The sequence below is a fragment of the Myotis brandtii genome, unplaced genomic scaffold (genome assembly GCF_000412655.1).
Source record: "Myotis brandtii unplaced genomic scaffold, ASM41265v1 scaffold48, whole genome shotgun sequence".
NCBI lineage: Eukaryota > Metazoa > Chordata > Mammalia > Chiroptera > Vespertilionidae > Myotis > Myotis brandtii.
The window spans coordinates 4,445,188-4,463,855 of record NW_005368341.1 but is presented as its reverse complement, the minus strand read 5'-3'; the positions used below and the strand labels follow the sequence as shown (position 1 = coordinate 4,463,855).

Below are 18,668 nucleotides of genomic sequence, written 5' to 3'. Positions count from 1 at the left end.
CTAGGATGAACTATAACATTGTATTTCTGTAAATATTTATATATACATAAAAGGGGGAAGATTTTATATAATGTGAGACTAGATCTAACTTAACTTGTTTCTTTGATTCTGGGAAATAGGCTAAATAAGACAACCTGTTATTGCCCCAAAGTTGGATTTCCTTTTGAATAATTTCTGCAATGATATGCAGAAAAGTTATTTTTATAAATTCACATTTTTTTTCTTTCTTTCCAAGGAAACCAACATGTCTGACAAAAATGACTTAAAAGCTGAGCTAGAGCGCAAAAAACAGCGCTTGGCACAGATAAGAGAAGAGAAGAAACGGAAGGAAGAGGAGAGGAAAAAGAAAGAGGTAACTACTGGGTGTCGGGGTGTTTGGTGTGGGAAGGAAATTTACTTAATTCTGAGGGGGTGGGTCATACTGATAAACAGGACCCTCTAAAAAAAACTCTTTATAATACTTGATATGAAGTGTAGAAATAGCCCACAGAAATCAGGTGCTAAAGATGTTTTTGAATACTTTCCCATGAAGGAAACTTTGTATAGTATATGCTTGTGTGTATAGAAACCAGAGCTTCTTCCTTACTTAAAAGTTTTTCTTTAGAGAAAAAGAGAATGTACTTTGATGCCTCATGATCTAAGTAAGTGTTGTTTCATACTCTAAGGCAGGGGTGGGGAACCTTTTTTTTCTGCCAAGGGCCAGTTGGATATTTATAACAACATTTGAGGGCCATATAAAATTATCAGCTTCACATTTAGCCTGCTGTATTTGGTCAAATATTTAATTAACTCACCCCTAATGCCTTGGCAGAGCCAGACCAAATGATTTCGCAGGCCGTATATGGCCGGGCCCGTGGCCAGACATCCCCCACCCCTGTAAAAGGCTTGGGAGACCAAGGTAACAGATTATAACAATTATTTTCCGACAAAGTAAAACATAATTGCAGTTGCATATTAGCTTTCTGGCATCTTGTGTTTCTCCATTCCATTCCACTGTGATTGATGCCATAGTTTATTTGTCCTTGACAGTGTGCATAATGATTTTCCTTTGGAGATCTTTGCTGTTTTACATGCAGTCTTTGAGTGACGTGGAGGTAAGAATTGACAGGGAATGGCTATTCATTTACAGGCAAAGCGAAAAAAAGCATTAAGTTATTATGCTTCCTTTCCCTCACATGCCAACGTTCACTGTAGTTTTAAAGCACCTGTTTTCCTTGACTAATAACCGGTTTCCTTTTAAACTGACATTCTAATATCCAACTTGAATTTCACAGAATTACCACAAAGTGCGGTGTGATATGGGAAATCTGGTTCCGAATTGTACTGTCTGCTTCATCTTTGTCAGTTTAGACTGATGGAAACAGGCCACCCTTTCTGTTTCGGCACCAAGCAGCTTTGCCTGCTGGAAATTTGGCTTGTTGCACAGCAGGCAGAGCCTGGGAGGTTGGGGGTGACAGGTGTGGGAGTGGGGAACACCCGGTTCGTAGGCGATCCTGGGCCTCTACCTAGTTCTGGAGTTAAAGTCACATAGTCTTAGTGTCCTCCTTTCCCAACGGACAGGGTGGTTTAAACCCATGACTCCCCTGGTAATACAGAGTCATGGTTTTCCATCTCAGAGTTTTTAATTTGAAAGATCCAAGTGGGGCCAGATTTGGGGATTCACTTGGACTACGTCATCTTAAAGGTTGGCCCTGGCTATGCATCTTGTCCCGCCTGCAACTCACATCCCCTAACCCCCCTGCAAAAAGTGCTTTTCTCAGTTCAGTCTAAGCACATTTTTAGCCTGGGAAGACTTGGCTTGTCTGAGCAGCCAGTGCTGTAGGACTGAAGACAGTAAACTCAGGGGTTATGCACACAAGCTTCTGAGTGGATCCTGCTGGGAGCCTGGCTCTCCCTTCACAGCTCGGCCTTGAGCGGGTGTGGGACGCTCTGAAACGGTTTCCTCTGTGAAATGGAGAGAAGAGTGGTGCCTTTCTCACGTGCTCTGTGAGGACCCAGGAGACACGGTAGAACAGGGAAAGACACAGAGCTGTTATTCTGCTCCTGAGATCAGCTGCCAGAGGAGGAGAAGGCAGTCCCATAGTTTGGCTGCGTACATTTATTAGGATCGCCGTTGGTGAACCAGTTTCTGAAAACGCCCCCATTATTGGAAAGGTCTTATAATTCAAGGCCTCTCGTCTCCTGGGATTGTAGCATTTTGTTGCTGAAAGAAACCTGAAAGTAATCTATTCTGATCCCTCTTTTTCAGATGCTCTTAAATTCTGGAGGCCTGAGCCTTCTCGGTAGCCACCCTCTATCCCTAGTCTCAGGCCCACCCCCCTTTCAGGCAGTTGTCCAAAGCAGAAATCCGGGGTAATTCTTTTACCACTCCCTTCCTCAATTTACTACAATGATCATCAGGGCCTGGACAGGTACACCATTTTCACCCCGATTTTCCTTCTCCCTAAAACCCACATTCCAGACAAGCTTAGCTACTTAACACATCCCCTGTGGGCTCTGCTCCCGCTTGACTGGGCTTTGTGAATGTTCTCCTCCCTCTGCTTTTACTGTTCTACTTCTCTCAATTGTCCTTCCCCTGGCTGTTAACTCCATGTCTTTCAGTTTTCAAATGCCACTTCCTCCAGGAAGTCTTCTGGGATGCCTTTCTGCCTCCATGACTAACTTAGTCCTGTACCCCATCCTCAACCTTATCAAACTGTTTAGCACAGAGCATTAGATTTGCCTCCTCACTTGTCTTTCTCTTCTAGTAGAGTGTGAACTTTTGAGAACAGGGCTGGATGTTTTTCATCACTGAGTCAATATCTAGCGTAGGTCTTGTCCCTAGCAGTAGGCCTTCAGTTAAAGGTTATACAGGAGTGGGCAAAAGTAGGCTTACAGTTTTAAGTACACTGTAAATAAAGATTTTTTTAAAAAGTTTCTTCTTTTTTTAAAAATCTTTATTGTAGAAAGTATTACATAGGTCAGGGGTGGGCAAACTTTTTGACTCAAGGGCCACAATGGGTTCTTAAACTGGACCGGAGGGCCAGAACAAAAGCATGGATGGAGTGTTTGTGTGAACTAATATAAATTCAAAGTAAACATCATTACATAAAAGGGTACGGTCTTTTTTTTTTTTTTAGTTTTATTCATTTCAAACGGGCCGGATTCGGCCCGCGGGCCGTAGTTTGCCCACGGCTGACATAGGTCCTCCTTTTCCCCCCATTAACTTCTTCCAGCCCACTCCAGTCCCCACCCACAGGCCCTCACCAGCTCATTGTCTGTGTCCATGGGTTATGCATATATGCATACAAGTTCATTGTTTGATCTTCCCACCCAAGAGTTTATTCTTGTATTATTATTTATTAACTAGTGTATTATTGATTTGTATTACAGCTGTATGAGTGAATGAATGAATACATTCACCAGTTAGGGCAGACCTAAGATGCTGGTCACTGACATCCTTTCCATGTATCTGGGATTATTTCCTGCAAATTTCCTTGGATACTTCTGACCCTGAGTCTGTGGGATGCTCTAGTCAAATGGCTACTCTCATTGACTCCTGGAGATTTTCTAGTTTGTATGCTGTTTATAAAGAGTTAGAAATAGCCTTAAGCTTATAGGTTTGCTGTTTAACTTTCTTTAGGCTCATATTGTAAATAAAACAAATTCGGAATAAAAAGGAAACAAAGTGATCTTTGATGCTACTCTGCCTAACTATTTTTGCCACGACTGAAAACTAGTGTGTGTTAGGACCACCCAGGTTGATTGTCGTCTCCACAGAATCCAGAAAACTGTGTACATGTATAAAATTACCACTCCCCACTCCTTTGCATGTCAACTGCTTTCTTGGTTGTGGTATTATGGATGAAACCTGATTTTAAAATAAATATAGTGGCCACCATTTAAGACACAGACCCAATTTCATGAAAAATTGGCCTCAGTGCGATGAGGTGTGCTTAATGGGGCCACCCTGAAGTTTCGTCCTGTCCTTGGCCTTCTGCCGAATTGCCGCAGGGTAGGATGGACAGGGGTTTCCTGCCTGTCCTCGCTTGTTCTTCTAATAACCTCAGAGCTGTCTTTGGAGGAGTGACTGATAATTCTCAGCTGATCATTTTTCTTTGTTTGATTATTCCCTCTGGACCTCAGCTGTAATAACCCTTCACAAACAGAAATGTCATTCCCTGGGGAAGGCACCTTCAGCATATTTTTAATTACCAGTACTGTGAAATTACTCTTCATTAAGTCATTAAAACATATTAGGATTCTGTAGTATTTACAAGGAAAAAAAATAGGAAGTTTCATGATTAGGGTACTTGGTGTAACTATCTGAGATGAAGTAAAATTTTGTTTAGTTTAAGGTGCTAATTGATAACATATAGAATCTGCCTTTATTTTCAACTAGACACCCAATGCACGAAATTCGTGCAAGGGGCTCAGCCCTCGCAGCCCCAGCTTCGTCTGGAAGGTCATTTGGCAGTCCAGTCTAATTAGCATATTACGCTTTTATTATTATAGATAAGTCCCAGTAACCTAATTTTACATTTTTCATGATCAACTTTAAACATTAATACCTTTCCTAAGCTTCTGTTACATCTAGATGGACATTTGTCCTTATTTATATATGTCATTATATTCTTTGTTTCCTTAGGAATTAAGAAAGGTGTGCTCTGGCTGTTGTGGCTCAAACGGTTGGATGTCATTCCATGAACAGAAAGGTTGCCAGTAGATTCCTGGTCAGGATACATGCCCGGATTGTAGGCTTGATCTCTGGTAGGGGCATGCAGGAGGCAGCCAATCCATGTTTTGCTCTCACGTTGATGTTTCTCTCTCTCTCTTTCTCCCCTTAGCTCTCTTTAAAAATAAATTTTAAAATCTTTTTTTAAAAGGTGGAAGGCAAGGAATGAGTTTTAGAGACAACTTGTATTTGGCAGTGAAATTTTGGAGGAGGAATTCAGGTGTCCTTTTTTTTCACAATGCATGCATGTTGACATGTGATTTACCTGCTAGTATGTTTCTTGAATGCTTATAATTAACATTAAAATAAATGAAAAAGAGATCCTGTGCCTTTCTGCATAGGACATACATGACAGAAAATTATAGGTAATATGCCCTAAGTTTATCTGTTCATGCTATATAAGCTGCATTAGAACTTCTCTGTTGTCCTTTAATAAGTTTTTGTTGAAAGAATGAAGAAAGGTTAATGATTTCTTGTTTTTGATCTTAGAATATAGAAATGGCTTTGTTATGAACATGGGGTCACTGAAAGTTTAGGTGACTAAACTTTCAACAGTGGTGTTGTAAAGGGCTTTCTGAAGGAGGTACAGTTGTAAAACATTCTATAGCTATAGAATAACATTTTCCAAGGTCAGATATTCACTCATTCATTCATTTATTCAACACACTTTTTTACTGAGCATCTACTATGTATAAGGCCCTGATCTAGATGTGAGGCTATAGTTGTGAACAAAAGAAACACATATCTGCTCTCAATAAAGCTGATGGTCCAGCTATGGCTTACCTCTTTACTATAAAACCGGTTATGCCCTAGCCAGTTTGGCTCAGCGGATAGAGTGTCAGCCTGCGGACTCAAGGGTCCCAGGTTCGATTCCAATCCAGGGCATGTACCTTGGTTGCGGGCACATCCCCAGTGGGGAGTGTGCAGGAGGCAGCTGATCGATGTTTCTAACTCTCTATCCCTCTCCCTTCCTCTTTGTAAAAAATCAATAAAATATATTTCAAAACAAACAAACAAACAAACAAAAAAACCGGTTATACAATTCCATATTGGCTTTCTAAGATGAATTTTGCTTATCTTAGTTTTTTCATTTGCATTTCAGTAGCTGCTATGATAATTCCCTTTCTTTTCATTTCCTCCCTTTTCCTTCACCCTTCTTTTAACTTTGTGAAAATCCTCTTGTACTTCTCATTAGCCCTTATCCACCCCTATAAAGGCTGTTTTTCCTCTAATGACAAGTAGACTTCAAATTTATGAATGCGTTTTAAGCCAGAGGCAAAGAATAACAGTGTTGAGCTCAGCACTATGTGCAAAGATACATTTTGCTCATAATCAGGGTATAGGTTACCGACTGGGAGTAAGTCAAAAGTGCGTGAACTCCCTGCTTTAGATGCCAGGATGTAAATTATGGTTCACTGCTTCAAAATGTGCTCTGCACTCCTGGAGGAGTTAATGTACCTGTTAGGGTGCCCGGCTTGCCCCTGGGGAGAAAGTGGGTCTGATAACTGCATCATTGGTTTTTGACAAACTTTAGGACCGCCTCACTTCTCTAAACTCACAAAGCTTTGTCGGGAGGTAGCTGCACACCAAACAGGATGTTATCCAATTTCAGGTGTGGGGCAAATGCTTTGTCTTAAGGAGTAACTGTGTTATGAAAAAGAAAAAGAAAAGACCTCAATGTTTACATTCCCCCAGAACCCTGCCACTGACCTTCTTTCACCTGTGTTTTGACTTGTCACTATCCTGTAAAATACATACTGGGCACAGGGTCTGACCATAAGAAGCTCATACAAGATGTAATTTTTAGACAGGATTTGGCAAAGAAAGTCCTCCTGAATGATTTTTTGTACTATATTTTTCTACAGGAAATTTTTTTCTCCTGAGTTAATATGTATAACGGAAGCCGATGCAAGTCAAAAGTAACAAGTAGCAAGACTTACATGCATATTGTTTACATGCCTTAAAAACATTTTAGCCCGGCTTGTTGTAAATCATGGTAAACTTAAATTGCTGGTACAAATAGTGCATTTTACAGTGACTGATTTTCATAGCTAATTTTATTTTTTAACCAGATCCCAATAATTCCTTGTTTGCATAATCTCAAACATGGTGGTGGTGGGGGGGGTGGAGGGTGAGTACAAACACACAACCATCAAGAACTGATAGTATGTTGTCCCAGAAAGGACAAGGAGGTTAGCAGTTATTAACTGGAGCAGTTACAGGCTCTTTTCATCCTTCATACACATGATTATGTCTATTTAGGGTTTTTGCCTGGTCGTCATTGCCATGCCTTTACCCTTTCAGTGTCAGCCAGGACGAGGACACAGGCAGTTCTGTCACTAACTTTTCTTGCTGGCGTCTGCTTTTTAAAGGCCGATATGCAGCAGAAGAAAGAACCTGTTCAGGACGACTCGGACCTGGACCGCAAGCGCCGAGAGACCGAGGCTTTGCTTCAGAGCATCGGCATACCCCCGGAGCCCCCGCTAGGTACTTGAAAGTGCTCTGCGTTCCTGTTTCTTTACATTTGACTTGCATGGCATATACCATGTCCAGCATTTACTATTCTTTTACGTCCTTTTTATTTTTTATTCTTTAAGAAATTCAGCAGCTGGTTTATGCTTCAGGCGTAATTATTTTTGGAATTGAGGAGGCTGGAAGGCGATGGGAGGACGGGTTATAGTGTTGTTCACAATTTGCTGCTTAATGACTGATTATGTGGCCAACTGTCTCCACGGTGTTAGATTACTTTATATTTGTTAAATGAATTGCCACAATGTGGTAAATACAAGAAATCTTGGAATTTTTGGCTTAAATTGCTCTTCGTTTCCATTGCTGAATTCCAACCTCTCAAATACGGTAAATCTGGTTATGAGTTTCATAACCACAGACCTAGTTATGCCATGATGAAAACAGAATGCTCAGTGGGAAATTTGAAGGAAAACTTAAAATGGTGGCAGATTATCAGCTAATAACAAGTTTAAATGTATTTGACTCTATTGTATAACTTGGTTTTATTGCTAATTGGCATTTTCGCTGTAATACCCCTCCTCCAACTCATTCATTCCTAATTAATTGTCCATGATCTCATTTTATCACTTGGGGTTGGATATTGAACTATTTGTTTTATTTGTGTTGAAGGTAACCTGTACATACTGTGTTTATTCTGTCACTTAACTATATATTTCTTATGGGATAAGTTATTTTGAATTTTTCTTTATCCATTTGCTTTCTTTACATTTCAGAGTAATTTTGGGATGTCTGTAAAACTATATAATATCCAATGTAGTTTTAAAAAACTCTTAAAATAGTACATATAAATAAATACAATATCAGGTCGCTTTTAAAAAATGGTCTGTTTCCTTTGAATTTTATTATTGGCTTTTATATTAAAATAAGTTTTTACTGATTTCCATAGTTACTCAAACTAAGAACAAAAATTATCCCATGCGCAATACAATAACAAGTATTGATATCAATGTAGATAAGAAAAAGAGCAGTATTCGATAAGCCTACAAGTCATTAAGTGTTGCTGAATATAATTTAATATGTACACACAAAACTAAAACACCACGAGAAAGCATATTATAGTCAACCTCAATTTGTGTAGGTAAAGTCATATCTAGCAATGATTATAATAAGCCCCAATAAGATGTTGATTATTTTGTTGAGCTTCTTATGGTGTGGAAGACATAACCTGTGGGATATTTGACTAATGGACTTTCTTTGAGGAGGTTGACAAACTTTTTTGTATTTAGTTGACATGTGATATAAATTAGATGCTTTGTAATCAATTATATTTTCTCCTTAAAATAGCTTTGGAAAGTTTGCTACAATGTGAATGAACACTGGTTAAACACAATAGTAATATGTCCTATTCTTCCCTACCCCACATAAAGCCAGTAAATAAACTTTAAGGATAAAACAGTTAAATATCCCTAAACCATAACCAAACTGAACTATCCCTGCATCCCAACCAACAGGCCTTGGCAACCGTGGACCCCATTTTGAGTTTTCATCCATCTCCCTGACTTACCCTCTGACTTACTGTGAGGATAATCAGTGAATTAATTGTGGGACCACATGAAAATTCCTAATTTCTTGACAGATCTGCCATTGTGTTATAGGATTTGGACAAAATAGTTAAACCCTTTCCCCTATTGAATAAATAAAAGGAAATTGCACATGATTGAAGCCAAATGGGAATCTGCACTGAGGGGCTGAAGTTTCTTTCTGCCCATCTGGCTTCTTTGGCATGTGTGAGATTGAGAACCCGTTGAGTTTGCCTGGCCTGGAGCCACCGTGGCTATTTGGTGCAGCTTCTATCTGATGGACATTTGGCTCATATTGGAAGGGTAGAGGGGAAAAAAAATACATTTGCATGTTCTTTAGCTTTCTGCTTGTGTTATCCTTGCTCTCAGACTCAGCTCTCACTGGTCTTGACCTTTGAACTTGTGTCTCCTGTTTTCAGAATGGCAGTTTGCTTGTGTGCTCATGGCAGTGCCATCGAGAGCTGCCAGAGGCAAGCAACACAAGTCCCAAACCCAGTCAACAGTACAAGGGGATGAAACTATTAATTAAATGTAAAAATAAAGCTTCCTGACATGTTTCTTTGTTTTGAAAGAGATTTCTAAATTACCAGGTTCAGCATTTACCCTTCCTTCCTCACTTTGCTTTTCTTAGCAAATGCAGTTTATAGTCCACGGATGATAGATTTCCCTCCAAATGCAGACATAGGACAGAATTTACTGACCCTTCCTGACCACTTAAATCAATGGTTCTCAACCTCCTGGCCCTTTAAATACAGCTCCTCATGTTGTGACCCAACCATAAAATTATTTTTGTTGCTACTTCATAACTGTAATGTTGCTACTGTTATGAATCATAATGTAAATATCTGCTATGCAGGATGGTCTTAGGCGACCCCTTGTGAAAGGGTCGTTCGCCCGCCAAAGGGGTCGCGACCCACAGGTTGAGAACCGCTGACTTAAATGATCCAGAATCACTTATTTCATCATCTGGTAAAGTTTTACAGACACTCCACTTTATTTTTTAATAGGTCACATCTATACTAACAAAATAAAGTGGAGAATTAGAATTATCTGGCTAGTTCATACTAGAGAGATCTTTGACTTGAATTATCTGGATAACTATTTTGATTCTCCATTTTACTTTGTTAAGGTGGACATGGCCTTAGAATCCCCAAGTTAATTCTGTCTAAATTCATTTCAAATTTTCATTTCCAAAATATAAAAAATTCACTTGACTTTCTTCCTTTTCTTTCCTTTTTTTTGTTTTGTTTTCCATACCCCATCTCAATTTCTCCTGGCCATACAACCACTTTAATTTGGGTCCATTTGTTTTGATTTGTCTGACACTGCTCTTCCCAGTGCAGTCGCTGCATTTTTTAACATGGGATACCTGTTATTTTCATTATTTAGTCCCAACCCCTATGTCTCCCTCCTCGAAATCAGTGAGCACTCCCAGTGAAGCTGGAAGCCAAGACTCAGGCGACCTGGGACCATTAACAAGGTAAGAATTGTCCCTTTACAAAGGCCATGGTGGATGTCAGTAATACCCCTCCCCCCCCCCAAAAAAAAGGCCTAAAAGCCATTCTACTTCGTGTACTATTAAATGTGCATGTGTGCATGTACCTGTATACTCAATCATTTTATGTTTCACTTTATGGTGGCTTGCTATTTTATTCATACAGCAATGATTTTGAACAGTAGGAATCATAAACTTATATGTAATCCTTCCTTGAGTGAGCTAATTAACGCCTGTGTGTTGTTTAACAACCACAGACATAGCCATTAGCTCAGGTCTAAAAGAAAGCAGGGAAGGACCCCCGACAAATGGAATGTATACCCAGGTTCTCATTATCCTCCTTCCGTGTTGGTTTCCATGAGAATCTTCGTGACTAGACCACTGAGGTGTTCTAAACCTGAGTTTCATGTTCCAAGCATCTTTGTGTTTTCTTACTAGAGTCGACTAATTTGAGAACTCAGTCCCCAAAGTGTTTCCATTGTTATTACTAATTATGATGATCACCAGGGTTCACTGCTCTGTTTTGTGAGTCAATTTGCCAATTTTTTATTACCCCGTGGCTCCTGGAAGATTATATAACTTCTGAAAACAGATCTAGACATTCTCTAATTAAACCCCCTGAAAGGATATCCAAAAGGTAGAGATGTGAAGAGGGTAAGGAGAAGGCTCATTGATATCTGTAGAGTCCTGGTGACTTTCTTAATGCAGTTGCTTTCACCAGGATTCCCACATGCAAGTGCACATAGGCAGGTGATGTGAGTGGGGCCAGGGGACCTGTGGCAACTGGTTGGCAAGCTCCTTGTTTATAAAGGCCGGATGGTCTCCTCACAGCTCAGGCTGGTTGAGCTTATGTGGGAACATGGACCCAGTTTTTCACATCTTTCCATTTTCCACGAGAAGCTAAAAATTCAAGTATTTGTGCAATAATCTCCTAAATGTTAAATGGCCATGACTTTGTTAGAAGTAGTTGTGGGCCAGATTTGGCCTGAGGGTTGGCAACTTGTGACCATTAACCCTGTCTACCTGTGTATATTTCTTGCTACTATATGTGTTTCTGGGGGAGAGGTATAAAATTTTTCATTTTTTCTTTTTCTCTGAATACATTATCATTTCAGAAGATAAGCATTATCTTCTGCAAGTGCATTGTCTCCATATAGTCGATTTGGGTAGAGAAAATTATAGAAAGAGTATAGTTTAGTGTTAGCCTGAAGTGTAGGGTGGCCAGTTTTTTTTCTTTCTTGTTTTTTTTTTTTTTCCTGAAACCAATATGTAAGGTTGGAATTACTGAACCCATATCAGCCTATTGGTGTGCTTCAGATTTGAGTATGTATTTTGTTTTGATAGGGCCTTTTAAAGCCAATGGCCACTGCTTTCAATTTGAGAAGAATGAAAGTAGAGGTTTTTGTGGTTTATTTTAACAAATTGCCTTTGTGATTTGGGGCGGCACATGTCTTCGCTCATCTTTCGCTTTGAATGCTTCAAAAGGTCTTTGAGGGGAAAGAAAAAGTAATAATAACACAGTTATGTAAGATCTAACATTGTTGTAAGAGCTAGCTGACACAATATAATCGCATTCCTTAGTGGGTTCATGAGTCTATCATTAAGTTAATATATTTGCCTCTTTCTATGCAATGATGGTGTAGTGTCCATTAATGCTTAGCTTCAAGGGCTGCAGTTAGCAGCATTAAGTTCTGTTACTGAGTTCACAGTTGATGAGCCCTTTTGAAAGCTTTCTAGAGAAAGCTGACCTGTGCTGTTAGCATTCTGGGGACAGCAGCAATTTCTCCTCAGAGACCATCATTCTTCATATTTCCCCCTTCCTTAGATGATTTTTTTTTTTACTAACTCAAGAAATCACTTTGGAGGATGTGCTATCCAGGCCTACCCCACACAAACTCCAACTAGCTTCAATTCTTTATAGGAATGTCCTGGCATGAGTAGACAACTCAAAGTCAATGATTAAATTCCTTGCTAAGTGTAGGTTTCTTAGGAAGGCAAGAAAATTGGCATTGAGGAAATGATGGTTTTTCAGAAAAACTAAGCACAAAATTTGCTTGAAGAGAAGACATGAGGAATAGCTTAGTAAATCTTGCCCTTGTTTTGAACTTAGGAAAATTCCACGCAAATTTATGTTTTTGCTTCCATAAAATAGATATGAGAGTCGAATTTCAGGAGAATATTATATTTGTTGTTAAAATTCCACTTGGAATGTGTTTTCCTTAGAAGAAACATCTCTGAAACAATTACGATTAGCACTTCATAAAACATGAGACTGGGAAAAGAGCGTGGTAATTCCTAAGCATATAACTCTGTAGTCATAAATTTGACTGCGTGTGGAATTTGGACTCTGAAAAATGGAAAATCTTTCAGAAGATAACTTACAGATCAAATTAACACATCTGGTCCTACAGGTGCACATAAATTCTGTCATCATTTGCCAATATTTCAAACCAAAATGGAAATGTTCTTTACAGAGTCAAATTGGTAAACATTTCTTATATAATCCCTATAAGTGGTTAATTTACAAACTGGCATGTAAGCTATCCCTGTTATAAAGAAAAGGTTAAATCAGTGCTTAAAAAAAATCAAGTGTAACAAAATTTCTTTTATTGATTTATAAGAGCAGTTGACTTAATATTTTAAAAGACTAAAAAGAGAATTGGAATGTATAATAATTTTTCAATTATAGTAGCATGATTTAATTTTGGTGAACTTGAAGTATCACAATTTGTTTTGCAATTTCTGCTTCTGCTGTTATGGCCTGCTTCTCACTTACAATTTTCATTTGTGGTATTTTATATTGTCTTAATCAACTTTGGCACAACTAATTAATCATTTCTCAGTTAATTATACTGGGAAAATACAATGCTCAATATTATTCATAAAATATGTGAAAGACTAATTTTACTTATAAACATAGATATAAAAAAATCCTAACTATACTATATGGAACTGGAATTCAGCACAGTATTAGGGGGATATCATGCTATGAGTAATTTAGGATTGATTAAAAAATTCAAAGACACTTTAGTATAGGAAAATGTATTATCATAATTCAGCATATGGAAATGTCAAAGGGGAAAAATCATTGCAATGTATAATGAAATGGTACTTGAGAAATTTAAACATCTATCTTCATATATTAAAACTTAGTAAACCAGGAATAGAAATATTTTTTTCTCAATATAATGAATAGTAGTCGCAAACTAATAGCCTACCTCTTATACATAAGAGTAAAGCATTTGGTAATTTATGGCCCTTAAAGAAGAATGACTTACATGTTTAGTAGAATATACATCTCTCTCAGGACATGACAAGTTCCTTGAGGGCAGAGAGTACGTGATATTTGAGTTGTATCCATATAGTAGATATTTGATAAATATTTATTGAATGAATCAACTATTATGCACACATATATATGCCACCATATCCTATTTAATAATAGACAAAGATTGAAATTGACCATACCTTCGCTATGCCTCCCATGGGCTAATCTGCGAGATATGCAAATTAACTGCCAACAAAGATGGCGGTTAATTTGCATACGTAGGCGCAAAGCAGTGGAGCGAAGACTGAAGGCAGCTCCGGCCGAGCAGCGAGGGCTGTGAAGGCTGCTTCGGCCGGAGCGGCACCGGTTTTTCTCTGGCACCTGGGACCCAGGCCTATTGCACGAATCTTTTCGTGCAACAGGCCTCTAGTATATAATAAATTATATTAAACTATACAAACTGTTAAACATGTTTTTCTAATCAAGCATCTCTATTTTTCCATTTTAATGCATTTTCATCTTATATAATATTTATACTATCTTCACTTTTCCCCAATTACAACATAATGCCATTTATATATAAAATTGATGTCTGGCCTCCCAGCCATCAGCATCTGTTAACCAAAACTCTTACATCCATCCATGGATTTTCTCTAGAAAGGTGAGGTCTCTCCCAAGGGGGCCTCAATGTAGCAGATAAAGATATGTTTTCTGAAGCCCTAAATAGGGGAACAAAGGTATAAAAGAAATAGATTAGATGCTGCTCAGGCTTTCAGTTTCATGTATCTTCCAGATTAGAGTCTGGGACGAAGGTACAGATGTCTGCAGATCTCTTCTGTTTAGTGTAGACATTTTGCCTCATTACAGTAAATATTAAGTTTTATGTTGACAGAATACTTTGGTAAAATTTAGATATTTGATAAACTCTGGCTTTCCCTGACCACCATCTAGTGAGCTCTCAAATAAGGAAGTGAGAATAATTGGTTCATGGTCAATTTGTGCTGGTGGTACCTGGTTATCCTTTCTTTAAAAATATATATTTTTTATTGATTTCAGAGAGGAAGGGAGAGGAAGTGAGAGAGAGAAACATCAATGATGAGAGCAAATCATTGATGGCCTGCCTCCAGCATGCCCCACACTGGGGATTGAACTGCAAGGGCATGTACCCTGACTGGGAATCAAACCATGACCTATTGGTTCATAGGTCAATGCTCTACCACTGAGCCACACCATTTGGGCTGGTTACCTTTTCTTTACTCAGTGATTCCAGTGGAGAAAAACATGCTAAGAAGGCACATGGGTTTAATGTCTAAGAGAAAATCCTTGGGGCTTTCATCTTTGTCCATAGGATTCTCTGGCACTATAAGTATACACCTGCACAGAACTTTAGACCTTTTTTTTGGTGGAAACATCACTGTCTTCTAAGGTACTCTGATGAACCAAAGGCTAAAGGGAGGACAATAAGGTTTTAGTAAAAGTGAAGAAATACAATAAAATAATATAAAACCTTGAAGGAAATTTAAGACTATAACAATTTTTTATATATAAAATTCTTTAAATTATCATCATATAAAGAGAAGTCAACAGGATGCCACCAGCTAATTGGACTCCAGAGAGACCAATATCACTGATCCAAAGCTGGTAAAAAGTCAGTCTCTGGAAATTAGAATAAAATATACACTGTGGGGTTTTCTCTTCATGCAGCACGTTGCCTTATTAGTTAAACGTTTTTGATATCACTCTGTCTTCCAGAGAGTGCACTGTGTATACCCATGTGGTCATAGCAACACATGAAGCATCTCTTTTAGCAAAGGGGTTGTTGAGCTTTCTTCCCGAGAAAAGGTTTGCTTGACAGCAGCTCTCTGATGGGAAGTCTTACATTTCTTTCTGAATTCCACTCCGATGGACTTCCTGTGTGGCTCAGTGTGGCCTATACCATGTTAGGGCTTTAATGCTAGGCAACAGGTGAGATTCTCTTACAGTAAGTTAATAAAAAGTCTTTTACAAAAAGGATTTATTGGTATAAATATTTGTTGCACTGTCGCGGTCTTATTCCCGACATCAGAAAATCTTTATCATCATCATTGCCAGTCCTAAGTAAGGAAATAATTAAGGTTGGGAAGTAAAACATTAACTCATTAATTAAATGCCATCCTTAATTAATGACGGTGACAGATTGAGTAATATGATGGATTTTTAAATGTCCATATTATACTTTTGGAAATGGCATTTAGGAAATAGATTTGAGGATGACATTGACTGGAGGTTTTCTATTGGGCACTGTGCTCACATTGGCCCAAGCTGTTTTCTTCATCTGATTAGGGACTAGTGATTTGTTTGACAGAGAAACTGTGGGTCTCAAGGGAACTCACTATTCTGCCTTCAAGCTGTCTCTCCACCTTAAAGAGGAGAAGAATAATGTGAAAAGTCGGGTTCCAAACATTGCACTTGCTTCAGGGACTACCTAATGTACCTAAAGCTGCTAAGTTCATTTGATGGAGAAGAGAGCTGGACTTTGTCTATTTTTTTCTCAGTACAAACAAGCCATATGCTCAGCATTTTAAAGACAGGCTTCTCTTACTCAATGTGGAAATAAGTCTGAAAATTCTACTGGGACCGTGTGGTGACATCATGCAGTACAACACTGAGTTCCTTTTAAGTGGCTTGGTAGAGCTTAGGAGAATCAGGCAGACATGCCCTGCTTTACTCTTTCATTTTTTAAAAAAATACATATTTTTTTATTGATTTCAGAAAGGAAGGGAGAGGGAGAGAGAAATAGAAACATCAATGATGAGAGAGAATCATTGATTGGCTGCCTCCTGCACGCCCCCTACTGGGGATCAAGCCTGCAACCTGGGCATGTGCCCTTGATCGGAATCGAACCGGGGACCCTTCAGTCTGCAGGCCAACGTTCTATCCACTAAGCCAAACTGGCTAGGGCTACTCTTTCATTTTTAAATAAATAAAGTAAAAACTATTTCTTTGGGAATTAACTTTCCCTCACACTTCATACCCATCTGCAAAAGGGCAAGTGAAGACCATTCATTTATTCATTCATGTATTCATTCAATAAATAATTGAGAATTTACTGTGTGCAACACACACAACAAATGTTAAATGTTAAACCTGACAGGGATATAAAGATAGGAATTCTTCTTACTTCTAAAGAGCCTTATTCCAGTAAATGGACAGATTTAATTTGAAGCCATTTAAGGAAATGTAAGGAAGTTACAGCTCTCGAATATTTATACTCATAAGCAATGATGTCATAAACCATTATTTCCAAATTATCTATAATTAATTTGTATTCATGTGGGAAAGTGATTTTGATTTGTTAGTACCCTACACAGAGTCTTAACACATATTAGGTTCTTGGTAAATGTCCATTGACTTGTATGTGTGTGTGTGCACATTTACGCGTGCTTGCACACATACTTATGTGTATGCACAGATCGCAAAAAAATTGGGTGGGATGGGTGTAGGATGAGTGGAGGGATGAGGACAAAGATAAAAGCAAGGAACTTCAAGGTTGCTGGGAAAGTTGGCTGAAGGTGGACTTGACTCAAGGAGAACTATGGGTGGTAGTTATAAGACTGAGGTACAAGGTGAGGATTTCCTTACAGAAACGAGTCAGAAATCCAGTTACATACTGGGCTCAGAGCTAAAAGTCAGAATGGGACTAGCAGTGTGTTTGGCTCACTGCTGAGGCTCTGGGCTTCGCAACAGTGATCATTACCTCCTGCAGACCTTTTTCAGACTTGGTCTGAAAGCCTGATACAGGGCTACTATTGAGGTCAAGTGGATTGTAGATTGGCAAAGAGAGCTGTGGAGCCCGGCCAGCATGGCTCAGTGGTTGAGCATCCACCTATGAACCAGGAGGTGATGGTTCGATTCCCAGTCAGGGCACATGCCTGGGTTGTGGGCTCAGTCCCCAGTGTGGGGCGTGCAGGAGGCAGCTGATCAATGATTCTTTCTCATCATTGATGTTTCTCTCTCTCTCTCCCTCTCCTTTCCTCTCTGAAATCAATAAAAACTATATTTTTTTTAAAAAAAAGAGAACTGTGGAATAAGAGACATAGGTATTTCTTTATTGTTTCATAGAAATCAAGTTATTTTTGAATGAGGCTATCTAGGACAGATATATTTAGAGAACAAGCCATTTGAGATGGGCCTTGAAGAATGTATATGCTTTGGACAGGTAGAGAAGGGAGAAAGGGCATTTCAGATGATGGGAAAGGCATAAACAAAGGTAAAGGGTGCAGGAGGTATGGGTTTTAAAATTCATGTTAAGGGGGAAGTGTCAAAAGAGATCAGAATTTGGGAGACAAGTATGACTTTTGAGATAGTTGAGATCCCTGGCTGCTTTCCCTGGTGCTAATTTGAAGAATTTTTACTTAATAGCTTGTTAAAAATACAGGCACCTACCTCACAGGTCTGAGGTGAAGTCTGGAAAACAGCAATTTTTTAATGCTTTTAAGATCTGAGGACTAGTTAGGGAAACCATTGCTCTAATAAAAAGGACTGACACTAGAGTTGTGGGAGTAGAAAAGGAAATAAAAGGCAGATGAGAGAAGGAAAGGTAAAATGACTCTGGTGTACAGATGGACATGTCCAAAAGTCATGCAATAAAGTAGAACTTTGGAGCTCAACAGTGATGAGGACTTTGGGATTATTTGTGCAGAAGATGGAAGTGAGGGAGAAGCCACCATGATTGGGGAGTGCCTGCTTTATGGGGATGGAGAGAATAAGGACCCTGCCAAAACTGGGCATGGGATTTGATGGTTTGGAGTTGTCATAGTCATGATCAACGTCATCATCACCATCATTTTTGTTACTATTATTACTTGTGATGGTTTATTTCCATAAGTTGAGTTTCTGGAAGTAAAACCAGTCTAAGAGTTTATTGTGTTTATGATTCTTGCTACTTTGGCATATTGGTTTCCAGGAGAACTGTACTGACTTTAAATGCCACCAGCAGTGTATATAACAGTGCCTCAGTCATGCTGAGTGTTAGCATTAGCAAACGACAGAGTACTGCCTTCCAAGTATATCTCTTTCTTATAAGCAAAACCCACAACGGGTAAGAGCAAAGATACTCTTGAGGGAAGAATTTGAAGGCTTTCTACTCTGAGGTCTAATAAC

General features: G+C 38.9%; 1 protein-coding gene across 4 annotated transcripts in view; it reads left to right on the top strand.

Moving 5' to 3' along the window:
* Positions 1–235: 235 nt before the first annotated feature.
* The window catches only part of DYNC1I1 (dynein, cytoplasmic 1, intermediate chain 1), a 248,208-nt gene continuing 229,775 nt past the window's right edge, over positions 236–18,668 (top strand). For 2 of the 4 annotated variants that reach the window (XM_005876054.2, XM_005876057.2), the window contains exons 1-3: positions 236–352; positions 7,087–7,201; positions 10,153–10,243. In XM_005876054.2, the coding sequence (XP_005876116.1) occupies positions 245–352; positions 7,087–7,201; positions 10,153–10,243 (314 nt within the window). In that variant the 5' untranslated portion in view covers positions 236–244. Of the gene's footprint in view, positions 353–7,086; positions 7,202–10,101; positions 10,244–18,668 lie in introns of all 4 variants that reach the window. The other 2 variants (XM_005876053.2, XM_005876056.2) reach the window with 1 other exon arrangement.